Genomic DNA, 19,318 nt, shown 5'->3' with positions numbered 1-19,318 from the left:
GCTCAGCCCCAGTGAGAGATGACCCTGGAGATCCAGGAAGAGTGTCATCAGGTTAGAGCTCAGTTAGCTGGCAGTGCTGTGGCTGCGGTACTAGTTAGTGATGAGGGGAGGGAAAAAGAAAGGACAGAGGCTACAGGCCCAGGGAAGGACAGGATACCCTATGTCACCCTCGGGAGCCACTGGCTCTGGCCAAGAGCAGTCTGGCCTGGGGAAGTTGGGCTAGATAACCTAGCCAAGGCAAGTTTGCTGGTGGGGCTGGGCTGAGGGGGTAGGGGTGGATGAGACCTGGGAGCCAACGCCAAGCTTAATGTGACTCAAACGGCCTCAGAGAGGAGACGGGGCCAGTGTGGCAGGTGAAATATGCGGAATGGAGAATGCCCACCAGCCGGCCCCCACAGGAACCCCAGCTCAGTTCTAACACTGACAGTCCAAGGCCCAGGCTTGGGTCAGATCTGGGGCCTGGAGTGGGGAACTCAGTGGGCTGCTAAGGGGCCAGGAGTGCAAGTGCTGACCTCGGGCGAAGTACTTCCACCCTCCCAGCCTTGGTTTTATCTGCTGTGAAGCCTCCGCTCAGTTATTTAGAGACAGGGAGCTGAGAGTTCTTGGAATATTTTCTGGATTTGACAGTCTCGGCTTCAGGACCCTGTCTGGGAGACAATGAGCTCAATGCGGCTTTGCCAAAGAAGGAATTGTCCTGTGGCTTACACAAGGTGGGAAGTCCAGGGGGAAGTCTGGCCTCTTCCTCTGTCTTCTGTGCAGACTTAGCTTGGGCAGGCAAGCAGGCAGGACCTGACCCTGTAGGGGCTCTGGAGGAGGGTGGTGTGGGCAGAGCAGTGGGAGGAGGAGCCCTCAGGGCCACAAGGACGCTCCCTCCAGCTGCTGCCATCTTTCTGTATTCAACACAGTAACACCCAGGCTGTGTGGTAAGCCGCAACCCTGTCCCAATCTTCCTTGGTGCCTGTCACTCACTCGCTGACTGCACAAGCATGCTCGCTCTTGGGACCCCGCCCTGCCCATGCGTGCCTCCTATGGGATTCACAGGACCTAGTTCTGGGTGCGGGAGAAGCCCATCGTAGAAGAGCGCCTGGTTCTGGAAATGGGGGCTTCATGGCTGTGCACAGGGTCCCTACTCTGAGTGCAGGAGAGCCCCACGTCAGTGGAGAGAAGAGGGCCAGGGAACCAACAGGAAGAGGCAGAGCTCCTCCTGGTCCCTAGCCCTGGGCTCCCAGAACAGTCCTGGAAAGCGGGGTAGAGACGGGGATTGGAAAGCAGGCCACCCTGAATGCTGCCCTGGTAATCTAGCTGTGGTACTACTGATGGCCATGGCACTAGTTGGCAATGCTGTGGCTGTGGTACTAGTTAGTGATGGTACTAGCTAGTGATGCTATAGGACTAGTTGGTAATGTCATGGCACTAGTAATGGCCATGGCAGTAGTGATGCTGTAGCACTAGTGATGCCATGGTACTAGCTGTAGCTGTGGTACTAGCAAAGGTCATGACACTAGTAATGGCCATGGTACTCGTTAGTGATGCCATGATACTAGTGATGACTATGGCACTAGGGATGCTGTGGCAGTGGTTGTAGCATGCTGTTGGAGGATGGTTCATTACACTGCCTCTCTGCACGCCGGGTTCTGTGCTGGAGTCTTGCGCTGTGATTTCTCGCAGTCCTCACTGTCACCGCCTCTGTGAACCAGGAGGTGTTATCCCACTGTCCCAGCTCACACACAAGGAAGTGGAGGCCCCAGCAGCAGCAGCAGCAACACTAACAAGCACCCCAACCAGGGTGGCTCCTGAGTGGGCACACGTTTCCTCCTCTGTCTGCTTCTGAGGAAGACAAGGACAGTGAGAGGTGGGGTGGGGCAGGTGGACGCCAGGCAGCCCCCACCTGGATGGACAAAGAGGAATGGACTGCAGAGTCAGCTCTGGACAGTGATGGCAGGAGCGGCACCATGAGACCCGTGGCACAGCGGGGACGAGAACAGAGGCCTGGGGCTGGGCAGGACATTGGGTCCCTGGTACCCAGGCTGGGGCAGGGGGATGCCTGGAATAGGATTCCAGAGTCCCACCCCACCCTGGACCACAGCCAATCCTTTATTGTTTGATGTGATGAAGCATCCAGTGGGATTTTTTTTCTTTTTCTTTAAGAAAATAACAAGTTGAAAAACTCTGTGGCTAGAGCATAGTGCTTAGTCACGGCAGGGTGGGGGGCCAGGTCAGGTGAGTTCCCGCTGCTATCTCAATGACAGACAATCTCCAGTTCCCAGTGCCCCCACCCTCCCCTCACTGGATTCTATCACTGAGCACACAGTACAGCCAGCCCTGCCCCCGATGCTGGGCCTCAGGCACCTGCTGGTAACCAAGCAGGCTGAAGCACTCTGTCCATCCACCTGCTGTGTTCACACTGGGCTGGGAGAGGGTGGCCAGTCTGACCAGGCCCCCTTGGATAGAGACCCTGTCCAAACTGCCACCTCTTCACCTTGTCTGTGCCTCTGCCTCCCCATGTGGCAGTCTCGGGACCCCCACAGGACCACATGGTGTGGAATGGTTTACCCAGCCTCCTGGTGCCCCAGCAGCACCAGTGCCTGGCCAACCGGAAGTAGCTCCATCTCCAGCATCTCGGACAGCCCCTCCCCAGCTGGCAGCTTCAGGGCCCCCTCTCTGCTGGCTCCCTGAGGCCTGGCCCAGTGCATCGGGGCCCTGCCAGCAACAGTCTGAGTTCAGGACCTGTGTCGTCCATTCACTGTTCCCCCTGCACCTCCTCTGTCACGCAGATGAGGTGACACCTGCAGGCTAGATCAGCTCTAACTTCAGCAAACCCAGTGTCACTCCCATACACCAGCCCCAGCCTCCAGAAACTCAGAGCTCAGCTGGGAGTGAGGCAGCCACGCTCTCCAAGGCTGCCTGGTCACCCAAGAGGCCCAGATAAGGCAGTCAGCTCCTCCACCAGGGCCCACTACCCCCATGATTGTCTTACTATCCTGGTCAGACCCAGAACTGTTTACAGTGAATAAACATGAGCACCACGGCTCCCCACACCAGCTCTTCCACCCCCAAGGGAAAGCCCCTGGAAATACCTGTTGTCCCAGAAGCTGTTGCTGGCTAGAAAGGCTCCGTTCTTCCTGGAAGATAGCTCTGGATAGGATGCTACAGAGTGAGGGGCAAGAGGATTGCCCAGAGGAGGCAGCATCTGGAAGGAAAGCTGAAGGGGGCAGCAATGGTATCAAAGCACCTGGGTTGGGGTCCTGACTCCTTGGTTTCCAGTTCCAGCTTCCTGATGGAGTGCACCTGCCAGGCAGTGAGTGGGGGCTCCGCCACCCACAAAGGAAGCCCAGATGGAGGTGCAAGCTCCTGGCTTCAAGCTGGTATAATACTGGCTCTTCTAGGCAGATGGAAAAATGTGTGTATGCGTGTGTCTTTCAAGTAAATAAAAATAAATTTACTTTTTTTGTTAATGTTAGAGGACAGGTGAGCAATATTAACAGACCCAGAGGCAAAGAGGGAGGGTGTGTGACCAAGGGCTGTAGGCTGTTCTTCTGGGCTGGGCTGGGGGGTAGGGAGCAATCAGAAGCAATGACTTGCTGGATTTGCCGACATCCTGGGGGCCCCAGTGCTGGGAAGCTCTGCAGGAAGCGCTGTCCACATTATCATCCTGGTTAATTCTCCCAGCCACTCTGTGAGTAGGCGCTCATGAGATCCTCACCCACACAAGGGAGGAAGCTGAGGGGGGAAAAGACCCCTAAAAAGGGCATGGGTCCATGCGCAAGAGCAAATCCAGCAGGGCCTCAGGAAGGAAGGAGTTGGAAGTCCCCAGGCCTGGGTAGGGCAGGCCTCTGGGGCTGCTGTCTGGAGAGGCAGGAGGACGGCACAGGGGAGCAGTCACACGGCAAGCTGGGGAGCTGCGAGAATCGGGGTGGTTGCTTGATGCCTGCGTCCTGAAAGAGTGGCCTCCGATCAGCACCCCAGCAACCTGATGCAGTCCAGCCATTTCCTCTGCAGCCACACCTGCAGACGACATGTTGTGGATCAGATTTCCTCCTTTCATCCATTAGCCATGAGCGTAGGTCGTTGACCAGGAGCATGAGACTTTGGGGCTCAAGCCTTTCACTTGGGAGCCCTTGGGAGAGCCCTTAAATACCAGTCCAAGCCATAGCGGGGCCTTGGGTGACATCAGCTACTGAAGCAGGCAAAGAAGGAGACAGAGATGCCCAGGGCGTGTCTTCTGCAGCTGCAGACCCATCATGAGATGAGATGGCCTCGCCGTGGACTGGCAGCCGCTAGACACAGTCACTGTGAGGAAGGGAGACTCTGTGATGAAGGCTGGGCTGCTGGAACAGCTCTCCCCTCCACACAGCAGTGTGGCCAAGCATCTGAGGGACTCGTGGGGCCAGAGTCCTGGGAGGACCCTCAGGGGCCATCTCAGGAGGCAGAGGGAGAGGCTGCCATCTGGGAGAGCAGCCCTGTGACTCACGGTGAGGTCACGGTAAGGGGCACTGAGGCCTCTCTTCCTGCTCTTCACTGTCACTGTCCTCACACCTCCCACCCACTCACGACTGTCTGTGTGGGTGCCCAGGGCAGGGGCACAGTCCAATGCCACCTGCCGAGGAGCACCTCTGTGAAAGCTGCAACTTGGAAGTCACAGTGGTGGTGATGGGAGCTCAGGATAGGATGTACCTTTCCCCAAACACAAGGGTAGCCCTCTCCCCGAGACCTGGGCTGGTGGTATTTGAAGAAGGATCCCTGAGGAGAGGGGAAGATCACAGGGACTCTGCCTTCTGATTGGGAGCAGTGTCCTTGTCAAAAAGGTCCCCACTGGCTCCTGGCCTATACTCACAGCACAGAGACAGCATCTGTGGTGAGCTACGACCAACGTGGACAGCATGGTGCAGGCACCTGGCCCAAGCCAGGTCCTGCACACGTCATCTCCTGCCCGTGCTACCTTCTGCAGGAGTCTCTCTCAGTATAGGGAGCTCCTCTGTGTGCTAAGTTTGAAGACCGAGGCCCCAAGAGGCTGGACTGGCTCAGCTGTCTAATATCAAACCAGACCCTAACCACACGCCTGTGCAGTACTGGAAACTCAGGGGAGGATATTCAGAAATGCTTGACATAGGAAAACAGGTCCCTTTAAGCCTTTGAAATGTTCTAGAAAGTGGTTGTTTCAGAGACCGTGAAACTTCGGGGATGAAAGCTGGGAAACAGGTGAACCGTGTGTGATATAACATGAACCATGTGGGGGTTGGCAGTGCCCGTCAGCTCTATAGAAAGATGCAGTGGGAGAGAGATGGCTGGAAGCTTCTAGAATGCAAAGGTGTTTGGGGCTTTAGGGCGATGGGGAGAGGTGACAGTTGTCCTCTTGGCTTGTCTTTGCCTCGGTGGTGGTGATGTCGCTCACAGGCGGGCCAGCTGAGGCTGCGGGAGACAGCCAGAAATCCCAGACTGGCTTTCCAGAAGGAACCTGGGGGCACGCAGGGCTGAAGGGGCAGGGCTGATGCAGCCAGGCGCTCTGGGGAACAGGGGGCTGGAAGAAGTCCCTTGTGGGGACTGTGTGTAGCCCTGGCACCTCTTAGGGCTTCAAGTCCTGCTGGGCTGGTGCCTGATCAGCAGTGACGATGCCAGTTTCCATGGCATGTGAACTCCACGGGACCGCACCAGGGTTGGAGCCTCAGGGCAGACAATGTGACTGGGGGGCTGGGGCCTGGTCACATCTCAGCTAGTCCCCCTCAGCAGGTGGTCTCGGAAGTGCAGGAAGTGATGTGTGCGAGTGATGTGTGGCCTAAGTCACACAGCTGGGCCCACATGAGGCCAGACCTCCTGAGGAGCGTCCAGGACTTTGCACCCCCAAAGTGGGGAACCCCAGAAGCCTGGCAGTTGCCGGGTACTCCAGAACACTGGAGCTCAGACCACAGATGAGCCAGGGGCTGGGCTGAGCCCAGAGCCGCCAGGGAGCATCTGCCTCATTTTTATATAAGCTGCAGGATCCAGCGTGGTCCTAGGTCTGCCTGCCATCCTTTTGCATATTCCCTTCCCCTTTTTTCGTCTTTCCTCCCAGCTCCTCTCTCCACCTGCTCAGTAACCTGTGCCCCCTATGCCGTGGTCTGCAGACATAGCCTAACAGCCCCCACCCTGTGGCAGGGGATCAGCTGTCAAGGTCCCCTCTCCCCATCCCCAGCCTGCAGGCACTCAGGAGTTTGCCCACTCCACTGGTACTGTTTGGAATTCTGGAACACACAAAAGATTGAAGTGAAAATCATCAGCAGTGGTCGTGTGGTCCCTGCTTCTTAATACACCCCCGTCCCTCGCCCAATTGGAGCCTAACGTCAGTCAGAGCCAATAGAGAGGTCCCCCCACCTCCCTGTACAACACCCTGGCTGTGCCTCTTTCTTGTGCCCCACCCTCCTGTCCCCTCCACGCCCACTGCTGAGAACCCAGGCCTGGGGCCCAGCCCAGGCCTGGAGGGTCTGTCATCTGAGCACATAAGGCTGGTCCCTGGCACCTGTCGCCAGCCTCAAGCACACCTGAGCTCGAGTGAGCTCCACTTCTCCTCAAAGCCACTGAGTCCTCTTGAAGTCCTGGGAGCTCCAATTACACGGAGCCACCCAGGCACCACCACCACAGTCCTGAGAGCAGGCACCAAAAGGCCGCTGTCATGTGCTGGCTCCACCGTAGGTCTGTTTGATCTGGAGCCAGCGGCCTGCACGGCTCCCAGGCGTTGCTAAACTGTGCTAACAAGACCCAGTCGGACGCAGTAATGGGGACAGTGCTATGGCCAGGTGGGAGGTTAATGGACACCTTGCCTGCAGCTGGGCGGGCCAGCCCAGGGTTGAATGCTAGGCTCTTGGCCTCCTCTCTGAGTGCTGTGGCTGTCTGGGAGAGGAGGGAGGTGGAGGCCAGGTCCAAGGTCAGAGAATGACAGTGCACAGGTGGCATCCCCGCCCCAGTCGCTGAGTGCCCCCCACCCCCGGGTCCCCCAGGCCTGAGAAGTTCCTTCCTTCCCCTGCTGTGCCCACTGAAATCCCAGAACCTCAGGAGACAGGCCGGTTCTGTCCTCAGGTTTTGTCCCTGAAAAGCACCAGAGATGGCAAGTCTCTGCTGCCGTGCTTTTCAATAATGGATATTTTTGTCTTTTGCTATAAATACATGCGAAAGTGGGGCAAGCATTTGGAGCAGCCGTGGAGGCGCTGCCTGGGATAACTACATCCCATTGGCGAGTGCCCCAGCAAGTCCTGCCTCTGCCTCCCGGTCCATTTTTCCGCACATGCGCACCCTGGGAAGTGGCAGTGACGGTTCAAGTGCTGGGGATCCTGCCACCCACATGGGAGACGTGGATGGAGATCCAAGCTCCTGGCCTCAGCCTGGCCCAGCCCCAGCTGCAGGCACTTGAGTGAACCAGCAGACAAAGAGGTGGAAGATCTCTGTCACTTTCCCTCACCCCCATCTTTGAAACACATACATTTTAATTTTTTTATAAGAGATTTATTTTTTTTTCTTTATTGGAAAGTCAGATATATAGAGAGGAGGAGAGAGAGTGAAGAAGATCTTCTCTGTGAAGATTCATTCCCCAAATGGCCGCAACAGCCACAGCTGCACCAATCCGAAGCCAGGAGCCAGGAGCCTCTTCCAGGTCTCCCATGCAGGTGCAGGGTCCCAAGGCTTTGGGTCGTCCTCGACTGCTTTCCCAGGCCACAGGCAAGGAGCTGGATGGGAAGTGGGGCTGCTGGGACATAAACCAGCACCCATATGGGATCCTGGTGTGTGCAAGGCAAGGACTTTAGCCACTAGGCTACCATGCCAGGCCCAAACACATACATTTTTAAAAAGACGAAGTTTTGCCTCCAATAAATGCTGGCCGAAGCATATGCTGTTTGGGGGTGTTGGGCCCCCTCCTGTTTGTTTGGAAAAGCAAAGTCTAGAAGGAAACAAGGGGAACATCTGGCCCTGGGAAACCCACTTCTCCCGTGACCCATTCATGCTGTGTTTCCTGAGCACCAGCTATGGGCTGACCAAGCAGGAGAAGGCTGTGCCCTGGTATTGGGCAAGTGAGAAAGCAGGTGGGAGAGACGGCGAGGAGCCCAAACCTGGCAGTGAGGCCTCTAGAGGGAAGGAGAAAGGGACTGGGGGAGGGAGGAGCCGAGCCTGGGATTGGGAGGGTGACCAGGGGATGGGAGAGGAGAGCTGGACAGGGGCTGGGACCCGGGGTCCAGGGAGGGCGGTCAGGGGATGGGAGAGGAGAGCTGCACAGGGGCTGGGACCCGGGGTCCAGGGAGGGTGAGCTAGGCCAGGCCACAAGAGTTTGTTGAACATTCTTGCTTCATTTGTGCCAAAGCTGAAGGTTCACTCCTGCAGGCAAGACGGCTCAAGCTTTGGAAGGGTCAGAGCAAGGACCCCATTTGAACCCAGACAGAACGAGGGTCTGTTCGCTGGTCATACCACTCACGGCATGGCAGGAACCCCAGCTGCTGTCCCCCTGTGTCTTGGCACTCTGTTCTGTTTGCGCTGGCTGAAACAGGCGCAATAGGAAGTGGCTGGAGGATTTGCAGGGAACACTGGTTCTCCAAAGAATCTGTGAAGGCCTGGGAAGATGTGGGTTCCTGGTTGCTAGGTAACAAGGTACAGACTAGCATGGGGAAGGGCAGATAATCACCACCACCCTCCCGCAACGACCCCAGCTCACCCAAAGCTTACCCCTCCCAGGCAGGAGGCAGAACCCCAGGGACTCACACAGAGGTTAGCCGGACAGGACAGCGATTACTACTAGGATTTCACTCCCAAAGGGAAGGGGGAGAGAAGAGTCTGTGTCCAGAAATGGAGGGGCAAGTGCTTTGTAACCATGGCCCACACTTTTGCCACAAAGAGTAGGTGCAATACGCTCACTTCCTGCTTATCGTCACAGTGGGCTGCCATCCACGGTCGCCATTGTACAGTCGGGGAAGCTGAGGCCCAAGGGCGTGACCAGGATAGCCTGCAGACACAGGGATGACAGATCAAACAGGACATGTGAGCCATTTGCTGGAAAGCTGGCACAGAGTCTGTCTTCTTTCTCGGACCCCCGCCACGCTGGATCCTGCACCTTATACAAAGATGAGGCAAAGACCTAAGGCTGTGGGAAAGGGGTCATCCCAGGAGGACGCTTGTCAAGCACAGGAGTGAAGGAGAGAAGGAATGAGTGGGCAGCGGCCGGCAGATGCTCTGGGGAAGGCAGTGAGTGTCAGGATTGACTAGTGATGTCTGCCATGGTCGTGGAAGGAGGGAAGAAGGTGGCTTCTGGGTTCTCATTGGCGGGGAGAGAGAATGATGTACGGGCCCAAGAGGAAAGAGACAATCCAAGACGCAGCATAGCAGCTGACTATTGGGATCAGCCCGCAAGTGCAAGACACACAACAGATTTGCTCATGAAGTTGCTGAGTTGTCTGAATGCATAGAGCATTCAGGTGGGGCACCTTGGGGACCACTGTACCCCAGGCTCCAGGACTGGGAGCGAAGACATTAGGAGACACAAGCCAGTCCCCACCTGCTTAACCCAGGCTGTGGCAGACAGCACTAGTCAATCCCAACACTCCACAGTGGGGAGCCCTGACTAATCAATGTGAGACCCAGAAGCCAAGGGAAGGGGGCAGATGGGGGTGAGTACTGGGTCCACAGAGGTGGAGATGTAGTCCTGGGGGGAAGTTTGGCCTTTCCTCTCTGTAAGCCTGGAAATGCAGGAAGAGGAGGCCTTGTAGCAGTGAGATCTGCTGCTTACTGTTCACTTGGTTACTGTGCAGTGAGAGAGCACTGGCTCTTAGGAAAAATAATGATAATATTCTGGAAGTACAGTTTGCTGACCATTTTCCACCCCTGGTTCATGCTCTGGGCTCCCTCCCAGCCAACAGGGAGGTTGCTAACCCCGCGTGGCAAACTAGGGCACGAGCCGGCCTGAGAGCAGTCTAATGTTTCTCATCCTCCAGACTGGGTTTAGCCACTGCAATGAGGGGAGCAGAGAGACGGGGAACAAGTTCTGAGTCTCCTCCCCAAGACAGCTCCAGAAAGGTCAGTGGCATCATGAATGAGCAATGTGGTCACAGGAAGACGGCCAGGAAGCCCCCACTCTGCCTGCACTGGCACTGGCCTAACCCACCAATTTCAGCATCAGTCCACATTGGGGTTCCCCCAGAAACAAAGCTCGAGTCTCTAGCATGGGGTGCAGGGGGCTGTGCCAACCATTGCCAGCAGAACCAGACACTGTTGCCCAAGATGCATAGCCACCTGAGCTTCAATGGCCTGCAGCCTTCAGTAGGTGGCACGCTGGCCGTGCTGTGTGGAGCCGGGGACTGTCAGCTCTATGCACAAGTGTCACACTTTGTGGCTGTATGGTTCCCCCTCACCCCTCACCATGGTGTGAGTCTGTGTGTCCCTACATCTGTTGTGCTCATGTTTGGGAGCCAGCTCAAGAGGCAGTAGTACAAGGTCAAAGAGGCAAAGAGAGAAGCCCAAACTGAAAGACTGTCAGGCCAGCTGCTGCTGCGGTGGTCAGCCAGGGCGGCTGTGGCGTGCACCCAGAAGGGACCCCTGCTGCGGTGGTCAGCCAGAGCAGCTGTGGCGTGCACCCAGAAGGGACTCCGTGGGGTCTAACATTATGCCTGCTCCTGTCCCCTGCCTCACAGGGTATGTGCCTCCAGTGGCTTCTGGACTCCCTGCTCCCCATGACCTCCCTACTTCTGGGAAGATCCTGGGGATGACACAGACTCCGAGGGTGCTTGGGGCTTACCTGGTTCCACCTGGGCTGGGAGGCAGGGACACTGAGAGGATGTGAGGGTGGAGACGACAGCGACTGATCATGGCGCCTGGAGCTGGAGGCATCTCTGCCACGCTGCATCCCTTGGGTGCTTTCTGCCTCTTGAACCCAAAGGCTTATGTTCAGGGTCTGGACCATTGGAGCCCATTTCCCAGATGAATAAATTGAGGCCTGCAGCTGTACGTGTCAGGGCTCCATCCCCTTCTGTAAACTGGGGGCAGCAGTGTGAGGCCGGAGATGAATGAGGTGATGGTGAGTGGGGATTCCGAATTGCCTGTCATCAGGAGCTCGCTGTTGCCTCTCTGTGGTCTCTGGGTTTGCTTCCTTGCTCTGTCATCCTTCCCCATCCCCTCCCTGCCCTGTCCCCCACTTTCTCCTCTGGAAGGGGAGTCTATTTACAGCAAATGCCCCTGCAGTTCTAGTATAGTCCTCAGGCACCTGAACAGTGAGGTTAGGGCTGTCCCAATGGCTAAAACCACAGGCTTGTTCCTCCCCAAAATGCCCTCAAGTGGCCTTGGAGACCCTGGGGCCTGTCTAGACACAAAAGGTCACGTGGCATGGACTCTGGGAGAAGAGGGATCCAAGGGCACCATCCCCTCCCCCTGCTGCCCAGCCGAAGCTGCCTCTCTGAGCAGTGACTGTGGAGCTGAGCTCCAGGGCCCGTGTTCCCTGAGCACCTGCCACTACCTGAGCACACCAGGGAGCTTACAGTCAGCCAGACACATTGTTACCAAAATGGTGATTTATGAAAAGGATTTCCGGGAAGCTGTGAGATGGCACAAAAATGGTGGGGAGGGTCCAGTCTGTGTGAGAGGGGGCAGGATTTCATCAGAGAATGGCAGAGGGACAGCGGGAACGGCATGTGCAAAGAGTCTGAGGCAGGAAAGCAGAACAGACACACAAGCTGGAGTTACCAGAACCTGGGAGTGGGGAGGGGGCTGCGAGACTGCAGGGAGGGGAAGGAGCATGGCGTTGCCCTGCGTGTGCTGGGGGCAGCTGGAGGAATGGGAGCATGGGCTTGACCCCAACATAGCACACTTTGCGATCCTCAAGTGTTTTTCTAGGGTGGACGTTGAGGTTCATGCTGCAGACAACCACATCCCCCCTCAGAATACTGGGGAGACACCCAGCCCCTGTGCATGACCGCAGCTTGCTGTCGCTGTTCCCCGGGAGGGCAGCAGCAATGCCTCAAACACTGCATTCCGGCTTCAGCCCCAACCCTGCCCTGGCCGTGGCACTTAGGAGTGGGCCAGTGGGTGAGAGCGCTCTCTCACCCTGTATTTTTCTTTCTCAAATAAATTTTAGCTATACTGAGAAAGAAAGCATTCCCTGTCTGAGGAGTGGAGAAGAGAAAGGGGGAGACTGGCCACCAAAGCCATTAGCCAAGCAACAATGTGGCCTGGACATGGGGAAAGCCAGGGGACTGGGGATGGAGGGCAGGGCCTGGAGCCCGCTGGATTCTTTCCCGGGGTGAGAGGACCAGTGGATGGGAAAAGACCCTGCTGGGAGATACAGACAGGGCACACAGGGAAGTAAGAACAGGAGGAGCACACATTGGGTGGCTTGCATGGCTGGCTTGTCACACTTTGTCCCTCATTGTCACTGGGTGACCAGGCTCTGGGCTGGGCAGCACAGCCACACTGCAAGGAGGTCACCCCTAAGATAGCCACAGTTTCAGCCTGGGAGTGCTGGACCCCCAGTCCATGCCATGCAGAGGTTATATGGATGCATACTTGTGATTTTTGCTTGTTTTGTTGAGATTTGTCTATTTATTTGAAAGGGAGAGTTACAGAGATGGAAAGACAAAGATCTTCTATCCTCTGGTTCACTCCCCAGATGATTATAACAGCCAGAGCTGGGCCAGACCAAATCCAGCAGCTAAGAGCTTCTTCCCAGTCACCCACATGGGTGTAGCGGCCTGAGTGCTTGGGCCACCCTCTGCTGCCTTCTCAGGCTGTTAGCAGGGAGCTGGATCAAAAGTGGAGCAGCAGGGATATAAAGTAGGCAGCATGTAGAATGCCAGCACGGCAGGCACTGCTCTACGTGCTACAACAATGCCTGTTCCTCCCCCGATTATCTTCTTCCAGTGTGCAATGATTTGCCCTGCAAATTAAACTGTATAACATATTGCAGAGTGGGTGTGGTAGGTTCACCTGCTGCTTGCGATGCCCACGGTCCCTACTGGAGTGTCTGGGTTCAAATCCCCTCTCCTCCGCTTCTGATCCTGCTTCCTGCCAATGCATCCTGGAAGGTAGCAGACAGTGGCCCAAGATGGAGCTATGGGCCCCGACTTTGTTCTGGCATAGCCCTGGCTGATGCAGGCATGTGAGAAGTGAACCAGGAGGTAGAAGTGCTTGCATGTGCATGCTCTCTCTCGCTCTCTCTTTATCTGTCGCTCTGCCTTACAAATAAAAAGCAAAGGCAGGGCCTGGCGCAATAGCATAGTGGTTAAAGTTCTTGCCTTGAACGCACCAGGATCCCATATGGGCGCTGGTTCATATCCCAGTGGCCCCACTTCCATCCGGCTCCCTGCCTGTGGCCTGGGAATGCAGTCAAGAATGGCCCGAAGCTTTGGGATCCTGCACCCACGTGGAAGACATGGAGGAGGCTCCTGGCTCCTGGCTTTGGATTGGCTCAGCTCCAGCAGTTGTGGCTGCTTAGGGAGTGAACTATCAGACAGAGGATCTTCCTCTCTGTCTCTCCTCCTCTCTGTATATCCGCCTTTCCAATAAAAGAATAAATAAATAAATAAATCTTAAAAAAAGGGAAAATGCAAATGCTTCTAACAAAACCAACCCCTACAATCCCTTGTTCAGCTCAGCCAACTGTACTTCCCTTTCAAGTGCTCCCAGAGCTGCCATCTCCGTGAGTGTGGAGTGGCCCCTCACGCACTTTCTGGCTGCATATTGCACGTGGGAAAGTATCCACGCGTCTTGAAAGAAGACACTGTCTTGTTTTTCTGTTTTACAAAACTAGAACCACACCGTGTGTCGTGACCGGCAGAGTTTTCCCAGTTTGCTTCTTGGTTTTGTGTTCCTACAAGCTCCTGCCTGCACGTTGCCAAGGCTCTGCATTCCAGAGGCAAGCCATGTGGAGGACACAGTTTTAGGACTGGGTCATGGTGTGCAGAGACCAGCCTGGAGCCTCAGAGTCTGGGGTTCAAGTCCTGGCTTGCGCTCTGAGACCCTGAACAGGAAGGACTGTGAGTCTCTGAAACACTGTGAACTGGTAGACACGAGTCATGCCACGTGTGTGCTCACGTGTGCACCCCTGGTGCCTGCAAACCCAGCATCATGGGGGGGGGAGCCACGAGGTCAGGGCCTTGTCAGGGTAGCACTCAAGTGCCTTCTGCCCAGGGCCTAGTTCTTAGTGGTTCATCGTGGTACTCAGTGGTACTTAGTGGTCCTGGTAGTAGTAGTTTATGGTAGTGGCAGTCACTGTGGTACTTAGTGGTAATTAGTGGCAGTGCTTGGTAGTAGCACTGTTTCACAATAGTGGCAGTAATAGTAGCAAGAACCATGTTCGTCATTTCTAAGGGCTGCCATGTGCCAGGTGCTGCTGACGCACATCACATTCCTGGTCTTCTGTAGCTCCTGCCACATGCTGGTGCTGCTGTGCTCACCCTGCAGAGGAGGTGACTGGGGCCCCGAAGGGGAGAAGGATGCACTGGGCACTCGCTCAGGCCATAGTGCAGCTGGGACCTGCTCTGAGGCCCCATCCCGGCAGCCTCGGCCTGCTGAGCAGCTGCTGCCCTGCAGACAGGGCCCTGGCTCTCACCCCATGACATGCGCTTGCCACAGCACCTGGCCTCAGCCCTCTGGGGATGTTTCCCATGAACCAACCAGGCAGTAGGGCCAAGCCAGCGGGGCCAGGGCCAGGGCTCCTGAGTTGAAGTCGCTGCTCTAAGCATGGGGAGATCCATTCAGCTGGGCAGAACTCAGCTCCCTCTGCAGACACCCCCCTGGAATGTGAGGTCAGAAGGTAGCGGGACCCTCCCTGTTGCCCTCCCCAAGACCAGGCACCCCAGGTCTCACTGGAACCCAGGCTGTTGGCCTGAAGACCCCTGTGTGGGAGAAGGCCCTGCCCAAGCCCATGCCCCTACCCCCGGTCACCAGCACAGAATGTCCTGTCTAAATGTCCCTGTCCCCCTCCTCATCCTCACCCCTACCTGCCCGGTTTCCATAGCGATCTCCATTGTGCGTCTGCCTCCAAGGAGGCGTACAGACGACAGATGTTCTCCCATGGGAACAGTTTAACAGGGGGAGAGGATCAGCAGGATGGAGGTTGCAGGCACAGCTCAGGCCGCTGGGCCCTCTGGGATGGACAGAGGTTCCAGCAGCATCCCAGCACACAAGGGGAAGAAGCCAACAGAATGCAGTGTCCAGGGAAAAGCTGCTCTCCCCTGGATGTGTGATGCTGTGTAGGGAAGGTCGGGCTCTCCTAGCCTCGACCCAGCATCTGCTGCCTCCCAGGTTGTCCAGCAGTGGGAAAGCACAGAGCTGGAACTTCCATGCCAGCACTCTGTGAGATGGGAGGTGTCTTAATTGTCAAGCTCCTGCCAGGGACGGGGAAGAGTTGTTCTTTAAATTGAGTCTACAGTGCCTTTCCACACTTGTGCCTGCTCCCCAGAAGATGCAGGAAGGTGGGGTGTCCACGAGAGCTAGCCCCTAGAAGGAAGGACAAGTGGGCTAGGGCAGGTAAGCAGTTGCACCTGTGGGTCTTCCAGACCACCATCTGGGTACAGGGTCCCAGAGCCAGCAGCGTGCTTGCCACCCACATCCTCAAGTCACATGTGGGAAGCTGAGCCCCTGAGGGGCAGCCACCTAGGGCAGGCACCAGGCCTCTCTCAGGCCATGTACCCCCCAAAGCTCTGGACCAGGTTCCCACACAGCCTAAGATCAGACAGGAAGCCCACCACCTTTCCCTGTGCCAGCCATGGGCCTGTGATGCTCTGTAACCACAGAAAGCAGGCCCCACCGTGGCCGTGGGATGGCGAAACCAAGGCATTGAATGGCTCCGAGCTGGGGCTGACCCTAGCCAGCTGAGTTCAAGCCCAATTGGTGCTCTGTGGACTTGGTTCCAAGCTCCAGGTTCTCCTGTGTTAAGAGAGGGTGAGGATGACCCCAGCACCTGGCCTCCCACCCTGGTCTGTGTTCTGGGGTGCAGGCACCTAGCATGGGACAGGGGCCTCAGCTTTGCCATGGTGCTGGGCTGGCCCCAGATGTCAGGGCCCAGCAGCTGCAGCTTGACCTCATGGAAGCCTTACTCTGTCCATCTGTGAAACAGGCACAACCCAGCCCTGGACCCCTTATTACTCACTCACAGCGCAGGCAGGATGAGGGCACTGTGGGGCTTGCCAGGAAGCAGACAAGGTCCAGACAGACTTCTTAGGGAATGAGCTGGAACTCCCTGATTCAGCCCCAAAAGGACTGGGACCTTGGAGCCCCAGACCGGGGAGGACGCCTGGAACAAGGCTACTGGCCACCAGGGACACACAGCTCCACAGGCCGCTGAGCCCTCTGGCCCCCCCCAGAAATGAGATGAAATGAGTGGATGGGTGAGGCAGCAAGCGACAGGTGTCAGGACAGTGGGACGCTTGTTCCTTTGATAGTGAAAGGTTCCACTGCTGGGAACCTTCTGCTGGGGGTCCCACCAAATCCTCCTCCTAGGAGGGGCCGTAAGCCAGAGGTCCAGGAGGGTGGGTGTCCCTCCCCGAGGCACCCTTCTGGAGATGCAGGCAAGTTCTGTGGGCTGGCCTCAGTGACGGGATTGGGGATGACCCCTGCATTGACACCCCAGGCCAGTCACAGTAGGGAGGGACAGTCCTTAGCCTCCAGGATCAGACCCTACAAGGCAGGATTCAGACCAGGACTTGACCACAAGGCCTCAAGGACCAAGTCAGCTGTGCACCTGTGAGGGGCCAGCTTAGCTAGGAGTAAGGGTTGTAGCCACGGGGCGGGGGGGGGGGTCCTGTGGCTGACCTTGCTGTGTGGACAGCAGCAAGGGCCATGGCTAGCTCAGCTGGAGTGTGGGCAGCAGTGGTGGGATGGTGATTGGGTGACATGGGTAGCATCAAGCACAGGCGAGCTCCTTTCCTTAACAGGCAAGGGCCATGAGGAGCTGTGTCCCCAAGAAGGACAGCATATGGTGGGCGGAGTTAGGTCAGTGCCAGCCGGGGACTGCCTAAGCTGGGCTGGTTTGTGACCGGATTGTGAAAGGTGGGGTTGCAGGTGTAGTCCTGAGACCAGCGGTGAGGGCTGCACGGGCCACACCGCCTGCCAGGTACATCAGAGGAGTGGCTTGTGGCCTGGGTGGGAGGTGGGCTACCAGGGTGGATGCAGTGTTTTGTCTATGCTGCTGGAGGCTGTGGCTTGGGGTCTGCACAGAGCCAGATGCTCTGTGGGTGCTTGCAGGTTGAACCTTCGCCCCCTGGGAGCCCACCCCGGCTTGTGGCAGCCTCCCTGCAGACTCACATGGGGGTGTTTATAACTAGGCTCCAGGCTGGCCAGGGCAATCCGAAAGAGTGTCACTTAATTCCAGGAACAGAGACTTTCCAGATGGGGACTATAAGGCTCAGAACCCTGATGTGTTTTGGGGGGCCGCTGTTAGCCCCCTGCGTCATGTCCTGGCACTCAACAGGAGGCACCATTGGGGCCTGAAATGCGTGGAGGTGCTGGGTGCACCCCGCTCAGAGCCTAGAAGTCACCTGCTATGTCTACTCCTGCCCCATGTCCATCCGTCAGGTCCCCCATCCAACTCATGAATGTGCCTTGTCCATAGGTTTGCCAGGCACTGCTCCAGACCTGGAGAAACGGAAGCAGATTTTTGGGCAAAACTTTATACCTCCAAAGAAGCCAAAAACCTTCCTGCAGCTCGTGTGGGAGGCACTGCAGGATGTGACGCTCATCATCCTGGAGATCGCCGCCATCATCTCCCTGGGGCTGTCCTTCTACCACCCACCTGGCGAGAGCAATGAAGGTGAGATGCCATTCAGCACTTCCTGCAGCCCCAGCGCCCACTGCAGCCCCAGCTCCCACTGCAGCCCCAGTGCTCCCCGCAGCCCCAGCTCCCCCTGCAGCCCCAGCTCCTGCTGCAGCCTGAGTGCCCATTGCAGCCCCAGTTCCTGTTGCAACCCCAGCACCCATTGCAGCCCCAGCTCCGACTGCAGACCTAACACCCACTGCAGACCCAGTGCCTACTGTGGATCCAGTTCCCACTGTATACCCAGAGCCCACTAAGACCAGCTAGACCTGGCAGTTAAGACCCCCAGTCCTTCTACCTGGGCTAGGCTCTGGCTGCTGCCCTCCCTGTGCCCCTGGCCATCACAGGCACAGGCAGAGCCTGCCCTGAAGCACACATGGCATCAACTCCCAGCTCCCCATCTTCTCCCATGATTCCAGCCCCTGTCCACACCCACTCTGTGCTGGGACACCCCTGGGACCTCACCCTGCTAGGATCAGCACCCACAGCAGGTCCTTGATGTGACAAGTGACTGACCCATTTGACAGACAAAACAATTGAGGCTTGGAGAGGAGAGGCCCTTTATCCTAGACCTCATACCTGGAGCAGTGACAGGAAACCAAGGGGCTCAACCAGGTGATTTAGGCACACAGCCTGGCTCCCTCCTTGCCCATCCTGTCTGGGGAGCAGGCTAACAGTGTGCTCTGTAGGGGACCCGTGGTTTGGCTCTAGGCACCGCAGGCAAGCCAATCACAAGTGCTTGTCGCTTGGGCCAGCTGGACTGGAGATCCCAGTCTGTGAGACCCTTTTTGTCCTCCCTCCCCCCACCACCACCTGCTCCCTTCTGCTCCCTGCAGGATGTGCCACGGCCCAGGGAGGGGCAGAAGATGAGGGCGAGGCCGAGGCAGGCTGGATCGAGGGGGCTGCCATCCTGCTGTCGGTCATCTGCGTGGTGCTGGTCACGGCCTTCAATGACTGGAGCAAGGAGAAGCAATTCCGGGGCCTACAGAGCCGCATCGAGCAGGAGCAGAAATTCACAGTGGTCCGGGCTGGTCAGGTGGTCCAGATCCCAGTGGCCGAGATTGTGGTCGGGGACATCGCACAGATCAAGTATGGTGAGTGTCCCGTCTTGGGGTCTCCGTGGGGTGGAGTAGGTACTTGCTGGAGGAGACAGGTTCCAGATTCCATTTCAATCAGAAATGGCAGCTGCACGGCATGCATGCCACCAGTCCCCAGATTGCTGCCCCAGCAGACATTACTAATCAACACTTCTCCAAGGCTCCCTGGTGCCCTAATGAACTCTCGTTCCCATCCTTGGTTTGGCTGCTGACAGAAGGCTGTAGAAATAAAGGAGGTGCTAGAGCAAATGCAAGTAGAGAACCAGACAGCGCTGGGTCAGTGCTAAGCATGGCCACAGCCTGGCTCCTGAAACCCTGAACAAGACTACAGAGGGAGTTATTAGGGAAATTGAGCTCTGAGTGCAAGCTGTATGGAGCAGAACACCACCTGCGACCCAGCCGCAGCCCTGCCACATACATGCTCTTTCTGCTGTGAACCTGCAGTGGCATCATCTTGGGTCTGCCACCT

The 19,318-nt window shown here is 56.9% G+C and overlaps 1 protein-coding gene across 8 annotated transcripts in view; it reads left to right on the top strand.

The window, feature by feature from the left end:
* ATP2B2 (ATPase plasma membrane Ca2+ transporting 2) overlaps window positions 1–19,318 on the top strand; it is a 71,445-nt gene that overhangs the window by 2,260 nt on the left and 49,867 nt on the right. For all 8 annotated transcript variants that reach the window (XM_040995189.1, XM_040995196.1, XM_040995191.1 and 5 more), the window contains exons 2-3: window positions 17,552–17,749; window positions 18,589–18,846. In XM_040995189.1, the coding sequence (XP_040851123.1) occupies window positions 17,552–17,749; window positions 18,589–18,846 (456 nt within the window). The remainder of the gene's footprint in view (window positions 1–17,551; window positions 17,750–18,588; window positions 18,847–19,318) is intronic.

Source organism: Ochotona curzoniae, unplaced genomic scaffold (assembly GCF_017591425.1).
Source record: "Ochotona curzoniae isolate NIBS_2020 unplaced genomic scaffold, NIBS_Ocur_1.0 contig_908, whole genome shotgun sequence".
NCBI lineage: Eukaryota > Metazoa > Chordata > Mammalia > Lagomorpha > Ochotonidae > Ochotona > Ochotona curzoniae.
Note: the sequence above shows the minus strand (reverse complement) of the source record. Positions and strands in the feature narration are given on the sequence as shown.